The sequence below is a fragment of the Gnatocerus cornutus genome, chromosome 7 (assembly GCF_029298725.1).
Source record: "Gnatocerus cornutus isolate USDA-ARS CGAHR chromosome 7, icGnaCorn1.1, whole genome shotgun sequence".
NCBI lineage: Eukaryota > Metazoa > Arthropoda > Insecta > Coleoptera > Tenebrionidae > Gnatocerus > Gnatocerus cornutus.
Genome location: NC_142239.1, coordinates 560,767 through 569,810, shown reverse-complemented (window position 1 = coordinate 569,810; position 9,044 = coordinate 560,767). Strand labels below are relative to the sequence as shown.

At 33.8% G+C, this 9,044-nt stretch overlaps 2 protein-coding genes across 2 annotated transcripts; one reads left to right on the top strand and one right to left on the bottom strand.

The window, feature by feature from the left end:
* The first annotated feature begins 2,276 nt into the window (after positions 1-2,276).
* On the top strand, positions 2,277-5,298 carry LOC148170570 (uncharacterized). Its single transcript, XM_088041447.1, has 3 exons — positions 2,277-2,357; positions 2,416-2,490; positions 2,578-5,298. The coding sequence occupies exons 1-3, from the start codon at positions 2,292-2,294 to the stop codon at positions 4,513-4,515; spliced, it is 2,079 nt and encodes a 692-aa protein (XP_087897573.1). The 5' UTR covers positions 2,277-2,291; the 3' UTR covers positions 4,516-5,298.
* A 772-nt stretch (positions 5,299-6,070) lies between these two features.
* On the bottom strand, positions 6,071-8,728 carry LOC148170569 (uncharacterized). Its single transcript, XM_088041340.1, has one exon. The coding sequence runs from the start codon at positions 8,726-8,728 to the stop codon at positions 6,071-6,073; it is 2,658 nt and encodes an 885-aa protein (XP_087897466.1).
* Positions 8,729-9,044: the final 316 nt, after the last annotated feature.

The following is a 9,044-nucleotide window of genomic DNA, read 5'->3' as shown; positions in this document are numbered from 1 at the left end:
TGATACCGGTTATGTTTTAGAAGTCGATTTAGCATTACCTGTAGACTTGGCTATTCATAACAAATTCAATGACTTGCCTTTGGCTCCGGAAAATAAAATTCCCCCGGGCGGAAAAGTAGAAAAACTACTTTGTCATTTCTATGATAAGAAAAATTATATAATTCATTACAAAACATTAAAACTTTACAAAAGTTTAGGTATTAGAATAACAAAGGTTCACAGAGGTATAAAATTTACTCAGTCAAATTTCATAGCACCATATGTAAAATTTAATACTGAACAAAGACAGAAGGCGAAAAATGATTTTGAAAAAGATTTCTGGAAACTAATGGTTAATGCACCATATGGTAAGTCTATGCAATCTGTTAGAAACCAACAAAATATTAAATTATATTGTGATGAAGAAAAATTACAAAAAGCGATAAACAAACCTAATTTTAAACACAGAACTATATTTAGCAAACACCTGGCAGCAGTTCACAATTATAAAACCAAAGTATTGTTTAATAAACCAATTTACATTGGGCAAGCCGTATTAGATTTATCGAAATTATTAATGTATAACTTCCATTACAATGTAATTAAAAAAGAATTTAATGAAAAAATAAAACTTCTTTATGGAGATACCGACAGTTTCATATATGAGATTAAAATGGCTGATTTCTATGAATTTATGAAAAACAAACCCGACTATTTTGATACATCTGATTATCCAAAGGACCATCCATTATATTCTGATAAAAATAAGAAAGTAATAGGGAAATTCAAAGATGAATTGAATGGTATTAAGATATTAGAATACATAGGTTTAAGGTCAAAAATGTACAGTTACAGAACTGAAACGTGTGTTTCAAAAAAATTAAAAGGTATCAAGAAAGCAGTATTGAAGAAAGAAATAAGTTTTGAAGATTACAAAAATTGCTTATTCAATCAAACTGAATACTTCCATAGACAGAGAGTGATTAGGAGTCATAAACATGATATTTTTACTGAAGAAGTAAAGAAAAAGTCTCTAAGTTGGAAAGATGATAAAAGATATCTTTTACCTAATTCTACAGATACATTAGCTTATGGACACGTATTAGTATCATCATAGGTACGTTCATGGACACTGTTGAACTATTTTTTATTAGCGTTGAAGTAATAAATTAAGAAAACAATAATAACAATTACGATAATAAACGCAAGAATAAAAATAATAATTTTTAATTTATTAACTTGTTGAATAAGACTTTTTTCTGAATTTTGGATATTCTTCATTGAATATATTTAAATTCTTGAATACAGTACTTTCCATTTAATTTACAATTTTTGAGTTTTTTCATTTATTGCTCTCATATTTTTAGTATGTCTTTCAAATATTTTGAGAGTTCTTTTCTTTACATCATCGATGTTTGATGGTATTACTACTGTTTTGTTTCTTAATTCTGCTAATTTCTTAGGATCATAATTATTGTAGTTGTCTAATTTATATTCCAATTCATCGATTTTATTATTAGCGGATTCTAGTTCACAGTCTGCCATAATTAATTGTTCAAGGAATAAATTAGCTGTTAGCTCTTGCAATATATTTATCTACTACTTCTTGTTTGAAACCGACTATTTTTGCTCCATCTTCTAATCTGTCTATTTCAGTAATAATAGGTTTTAAATCTTTTTTCCATTTTTCTTTCTCACCGTTGGGAATGTATGAAACTAGTTTGTCCATTTATGATTGAAAAGTTTCTAAAGATTTACTAATTAATTTATGTGCTTCTTCATCTAAACTTATATTTTTACGACTACCTGCTTTATGTTTTACATTATCGAATATTTTTTTATTTTATTTTTTCTCTCTTTTGTTCCCAATTGTTCCGATTTGTTCTCTTTTGTCCCGGATTGTTCCCGTTTGTTCTCATTTGTTCTCGTTTTACATGCAATCTTAATTCCAACTGAATTTAGTCCCATATTTAGGGAATTTCTAGAAATATTTTTAGATTTGCAAAATTCTGTCTTTGTTAGTTTTTTATTTACAGTCGAATTGAGATATTCAATGGCAAAATTACGATTTCTCATTTGAGTTACTTCATTGAAATTGTTGGAGTTCAGATGGTTGTCTTGTTTTTAATGGTGTATAATATTCTGCTACAATTTTGTTCTCTTTAGTATTGGTCATTTTTTTATTTATTGTAAAAAATTTATTTTGAATCTTTTTAAATCATTTTGAACGGAACTTTGTTAATATTTTTTTACTCATACAGATTACAGATAAAAAAATTCGTTGAATATAAAATTTTTTTCAGGTAGATCTGATGGAGGGCTCCTCATCCTCATCAAGGCGCAAAAAAGTCGAAAGTAAACCTGTCTATTCAGACCAAGTAAGACCAGACATATTATTGTATCACACGGTAACATGGTATTACACTTTTGTTATAGGAATTACTTGGATTAAATTTACTGGATGATGTAACATCTTTGGACACTTCCGGAGGCTCAAATGAAAGTGAAGACGTAAGTAACTTGCTTCGAACAAATGTACAATTTGTTTTATGTTCAAATAGGAATTCATGGATATTACAATTTGTTATGTCTTTTCAGGATCCTGACTTGGTTTTTGAAGTTCTTCGTTGGACATCGACTTTTGTGGACAAGTCTATGTTTATTAAATGCGTTATGAAGGATGCACATAGAATACTTCTCACTGCACCGCCCAGATTTGGCAAGACTATGGCTTGCAAAATGCTGGAGAAGTTTTTTGAAATTGTCAGCAGTGAACAACAAAAGTTGGAGAAATATAAACTTTTCCAGGATCTCAGAATTTACAAATGCACTGAAGAATGCATAGAGAATCATGGTTGTGGAAGTAAAAGATTTTTTCGCAAGCATTGCGGACAGCATCCAGTAATTTTTCTTGATTTTGCACAATTATCAGTAACGTCATATAGCGACTTTTTGGAGAGTCTTAGAAATATGATAATGAAGCTGTTTAGAAAATATAAAACATGTTTAATTCATAAAGATGGTGAAAAATTCAGCTGGTCAAGTAACGATATGGGAGAACTGGATATTGAACCTTTCTTGTGCTATTTGAAATATGCCGATGATGATGATCATTGGAAAGAGGCAATAGATCGTAACACAGCACAATCATACATAATGGTGGCTTTTGAATATTTGATCGAGGTTTTGTCGGTCCACTATCAAACAAAACAAACCCATAAGAAAATTATTATATTGATTGACGAGTTCGACGCACCTTTTATGAATATGTTATTTAGTGAAAACTCATCAGACCGACAGATTATGTTTTTCATACGAGAACTAATGCGTCTTTTATGTAAAGATGAGATATCAGCACAATTTGTTCAACGAGTAATAATTTTTTCTGTCACTGCATCAGGCGGTATGCTTTCATTAGGAGCTAACAATGTGCAACGTAGAACATTCTTGGACAAGGATTATGATTATTATAAATTCTTTGGATTTACCAGAGAAGAAGTAAACGCTTTAGTTAACAACTGTGTCAAAGAAGGAAGTCAAAGAGAAAAAGCTCTTGATGAAATTACTCTTTGGTACAACAATTACACTGTAGTGGGAGACAAAGATACAACTATTTCTAATCCTGTGTCTATTACCAATTATTTACCGAATCTCGTACGAAAAAGTTATTGGATTGAATCGGTTGGAACCAAATATATCTGCCAACTATTTAAATTCGAAAAAATGCGGGAGAAGGTGTTTCCTGCCGTTAGAGACAATGAGAAAATTTCCATCATAGCAAAAACTATAGAGTTGAACGATATTTATAATCTGAAATCATTACGTGAATCAATTTTGAATTGTATCGAACTAGTGCAGGTAGACTTAGCTCTTCAGTTTCTCACACAATGTGGGTACTTTAACGTTATTGACAAGAATGATGGGAATTGGACATTACAAATTCCGAATCTAGAATTGAAACAAGTATTTACAGACAAACTTCAGGAGGCTTTGGTAAAATTTAAAACTAACCTGTTTACTGTAGAACAACAAGAGTCATTTGTGAATGCATTAAAGTCTTTAGGAAGTGGAGAGAAGCATGAACCTATGAAATATGTTGCGTTTAAAAAATCTGTGGAAAATTTGTATACCGACCGAGAATTACCAAAAGCTCATTTTCACTTTCACTGTGACCTTTGGATGTTAATTTCTAGTTGTGGGAAGTTGGATTGCTTTTCTGAATTTGCAATCAAAAAGGGATGCTCACCCAAGCTTGATTTAATTATTATTTCAAAATGTGCAGTAATTATAATTGAACTAAAGCGGCATAAACAAGATTCTGCAAAGAAGGCCCTAAAACAGTGTCTACGGAAAAAATACTATGAAGCATTTGAACTTGAAGGAAATGAAAGAAAGGGTTTAAAGAAAATTTTAATTGGTCTTCATCTCTCTGATGATCGTAAAGTTAGCATCAGGTATTTAGAAAATTTTGAGAAAAAAACACTGCAAGATGAACCAAACATAGAAACAATTGTAGAGGATAGCTATGAATGTTAAAATCATTCTCTCTGTTAGTTATGTACCCTGTTTTATTTTATGTGCATTTCGCTGATTTTAAGGTAGTTTGAGAATCTGTAAATTGTAATGGAAAATAATCTCATTTTTTTTGCCTTTAATCTTTGATTAAATTATACATTTCTACTGAGTATTTTTTAATATTTTATTAAACCGGGACTTACGACTTTATGTTAGTTGGTACATAATATTTGATATGGTAAGAAAATAAGTTGAAAAAAAAACAAACTATTATTATTTATATGTTCAATGAAAATTATAACTAAATATAAACAATTCTCTTAATTACAACAAAGTAAGATAAGAAAATCTGTACCTTTTTAATATCACAAAATAAGAAAATCAATTTTAGTTAGTAGTTGTGTTACAAAAACAATTTATATAATTATAAAGCAAACAAACTAATTTTTCGTTCGTGTCGTTACTTTGGTGTAATAATAATTTATTTTTTCTACTCCCATAGTAGTAAGTAACTAGGCAAGAACCCTGTCGTTTGTTGATTAGTAACTATGACACTATGAAACATGCATGTAATATGTAGATATATGTATGTATTTTCATTATACGGAACTAACTCACGTGACTTTAGTAACTTTTCGACTGTGAAACCAACGTTTTAGTTCCACCATGCCATTTTTAAGGTTAGAGTTTTCAGATGTCACTAATCTGACAAATTTCAAAGAACTAGTCAATTATTTTATTTATCAGTTATTTCACTTATTATAATAATACATAATTAAAAGTGTCACGCCAAATATACAGAAATATTCTTATTTCGTTTGCTCCAATTTGAATTCACATCAATTCTCAAAATAGTTGTGGATGTTTGTTGAAATCTTGAGACAGCATAAAGATGTTTGTGAAGGAATGCTGTAAAACTTTGGCGGATTTGAAAGATGTTAACGCAGGTGGGGTTAACTTCCAAATTATCGGGTGCTGGTTTCTACAGTTTATTTTACTTGTACATTACTGTCTTACCGCCGACAACACACTGCTTGTGGCGGCGGCTAGCGCATCCCCACCACACATCTCTGTCTGAATCAGTGTGGCGCTTTCCATGAAAATGCATGTGCGTTGGGTACGCAACATAGCCGCCCCCCTTGAAGGTTTGTAGGCTTCAACAAAAAACTTGAAATACAATAAATAAATAAAAAATAAACAAATAACAAAAACAAAAAAATCAAAACACAATTAACAAAAAAAATTGAAAGAAATAAATTTTTCAAGAAAACTCACTGTTCCCCTTTTCACTACTTGTCATTAATTGGGAGCACACACAACTTAGAAACACCACGTTTGTACACTCCTTTTGTGGTTCGAACCGAGGCCACTCTTGCGACACCATCCCTTCCTGGATGGATTGCCTGGATACGCCCCAAGGCCCAACATAGTGGAGGTAAACCGTCTTCTACCATTAATACCATAGCTCCTGGTTGGAGGCCAATTGCATCTCCGGATCTCCATTTGGAGCGGCCTTGTAGCTGAGATGTGTACTCCTTCTTCCACCTGTTCCAAAAATGCCAGCGCATTTTCTCTATTAACTGCCAGCGCGAAGCGGAGCAGTTAGGACTTCTCCAATCAAAAAGTGAGCAGGGGTTAGAGCCATCAAGTCGTTCGGGTCGTTTGATAATGGAATTAAAGGACGGGAATTAAGGCATGCTTCTACTCGCGTTAGCAGTGTGTACAACTCCTCATACGTAAGCAAAGTGTCTCCCACGACACGTTTGAGATGATATTTAACTGATTTTACTCCAGCTTCCATTAAACCAGCAAAGTTAGGTGACCTTGGTGGTGAAAAGGACCATTTGATGTTATCATTGGACAAAACGGTGATAACATCTTTATAAAAGTCGGAAGTTTTGAAGAATTCAGCTAATTTGACAAGTTCATTATTAGCTCCGACAAAATTTTTTCCGTTATCCGACCGAAAATGTTTGACCATGCCTCGTCGGGAAATAAGTCGTCTTAAGGCGCTCAAAAAACTGTCTGTTGTCAGATCTGTGACCAGTTCAAGGTGAATCGCCTTGGTGCAAAGACAAATGAACACACAAATATATGACTTCAATGTTTTTCTACCGCGACCTTTAGACTCCTTGATCAAAATAGGCCCACCATAGTCTACTCCAGTGTTAACGAAGGGTCTAGCCGGCTCTAATCTGTCTTGCGGAAGATCACCCATTTTTTGATAGGCAATAATTGGCTTTACCTTGAAGCATGATATACATTTATGGAGTACTTGTCTCACCTTGCTCCTTCCGGCAACAATCCAGAACCTTTGCCGCAGCGCTGATAATGTGGCTTGGGCGCCCGCATGTAAATTTTGTTTGTGATAAAATTGAATTATTAAAGAGGTAACAAAATGATTCTTTGGTAAAACCATGGGATGCTTCTTGTCGAATGGGTATCGAGAATTTTTTAGTCTACCTCCTACTCTTAGTACTCCGTTATTATCAACAAATGGATCTAGACCTTTTAATGAACTGCCTTTATTAACAACATTTGAAGATTTTAATTCTTGAATTTGTTGAGCAAAAGACTCGAGTTGCATTAATTTGATGATTAACCTTTCTGAGTTATTTAGCTCCTCAGAACTTAAATGACCTGTTTGTTTCGCGTTTCCTTTTTTGGTGTTGTTTGCAAATCTCAAAATGTATGCTATGATCCGTTTTAATTTAGTAAAACTTGAAAATCTGTTCAACAAGTCACATGAATTCGTACTAACCAAAGTCGTTTTAGTTATCCTTTTTTGTTCCGGAATGTTTTCAAAATCCTCGTTTTGGATAAATGCGTCTGAACACATTTCACGATCACAAATTAACCAGTTGGGGCCATGCCACCATAAACAATTGTTTATCAATTGTTCAGCTGTACTTCCTCGCGAAATTATGTCAGCTGGGTTTTCATTACTGGCTACGTGGTGCCAATCATGAATGTTTGTCAAGTTTTGAATGTCCGCAACTCGATTTGAGACAAAGGTTTTCCAGGTAGATAGAGGTTTTGATAACCAACAGAGAACGATGGTTGAATCTGTCCAAAAATTGAGCTTGTCGAATTTTAAATTTAATGATTGTGTTGTTTGATTTGTTAACTGAGCGAGCAGTTGCGCCGCAAGAAGTTCAAGTCTGGGAATCGTTTGCGTTTTAAGAGGAGCCACGCGCGATTTTGCAATTAATAAATTTGCATGCGTTTCACCGTTTGAATTTGTGCATTTTAAATACAGGGCAGCTCCATACGCTCTTTCCGACGCATCGCTAAAACCGTGGAGTTCGATAGAAACCGTTTCTGCTGGTACCACGTTCCGAGGAATTCGACATTTTCCGATTTTTTGTAAATCGTTGGCCAATTGTGTCCACTGTTCACTAATGTCGTCAGGTAGCGATTCATCCCATGATAATTTCAATCCCCATAGTTGTTGCATAAGAAGTTTTGCCACTGTTACAATCGGGTTAATTAAACCAAGTGGATCGAAGATGCGACAAATCATCGAAAGTAACGTTCTTTTTGTTAACTCACTTGGTATAAGAATGTTTTGAACATTATACCGTAACGTATCTTTATACCGTAACGTATCGAGATTTATTGTGGTATCTATTAAATCCTTGGCAGAGCTTGGCAATAAGTTTATGTTGTTTATTTCTATCAGTTGATGTTGAATTGATTGTAATTCTTCAATTGAGTTACCGCCCGTAATTAAGTCGTCTATGTAAAAATCTCGTAAAATAATATCTGCCGCCTCCGGGAATTTTTCACGATTTTCATGCGCCAATTGATGTAAACAACGTACGGCCAAGAATGGCGCCGATGAAGTACCATACGTGACCGTTGTTAAGCGATAAGTCCGCAATTCGTCATCGCTATCGCTGCGCCAAAATATACGCTGATAATCAGTTTGATTCGAATCGATTAAAATTTGTCTGTACATTTTGACGATATCAGCACAAAATACGTACTGAAATGTACGAAAACGCAGAATGATGGATAATAGTTCGTCTTGAATTGTGGGGCCCACGACCAAATTATCGTTCAAACTTTTGCCATTGGTCGATTTGGCGGAAGCATCAAAGACGACGCGTAATTTTGAGGACGGTTGTTTGTCCTTAAAGATGGGATGATGCGGTAAATAATACGTTTCTGAATTGTCTGATTCATTATTCGAGACTAATTCCATGTGGCCCAAGTCAGAATATTCCGTCATAAATTCGACATACTTTGCTTTAAGTGCTGGACTTTTCTTTAATCGATTTTCTAGATTAAAAAAACGCCTTTTGGCTTGTTGGTCTGATTGACCTAGTGAGATGACGTTGTCCTTTATAGAAAGATTAACTACAAAACGACCATCATCACGTGTGAACGTGTTCAAGAAATGCGTTTTCGCAAATTTTTCTTCGAAAGTCAAATGTTTTTGGATGGGGTGATAACCTTCAAGTTCCCAGAATCGTTCTATTTGGTTTTCCAAGTCCAGAGATTAATTTATGGCAAGGTTACACCGACTTACTTTATTTCGCGGAATA

What these genes read in the sequence shown, in the direction of transcription:
- LOC148170570 (XM_088041447.1), top strand. Translation starts at nt 2,292, where the DNA reads ATGGAGGGCTCCTCATCCTCATCAAGGCGCAAAAAAGTCGAAAGTAAA. An exon ending in AACCTGTCTATTCAGACCAA is followed by an intron (nt 2,358 to 2,415) that starts GTAAGACCAGAC and finishes CTTTTGTTATAG; the next exon opens with GAATTACTTGGATTAAATTT. An exon ending in GCTCAAATGAAAGTGAAGAC is followed by an intron (nt 2,491 to 2,577) that starts GTAAGTAACTTG and finishes ATGTCTTTTCAG; the next exon opens with GATCCTGACTTGGTTTTTGA.
- LOC148170569 (XM_088041340.1), bottom strand. Translation starts at nt 8,728, where the DNA reads ATGACGGAATATTCTGACTTGGGCCACATGGAATTAGTCTCGAATAAT.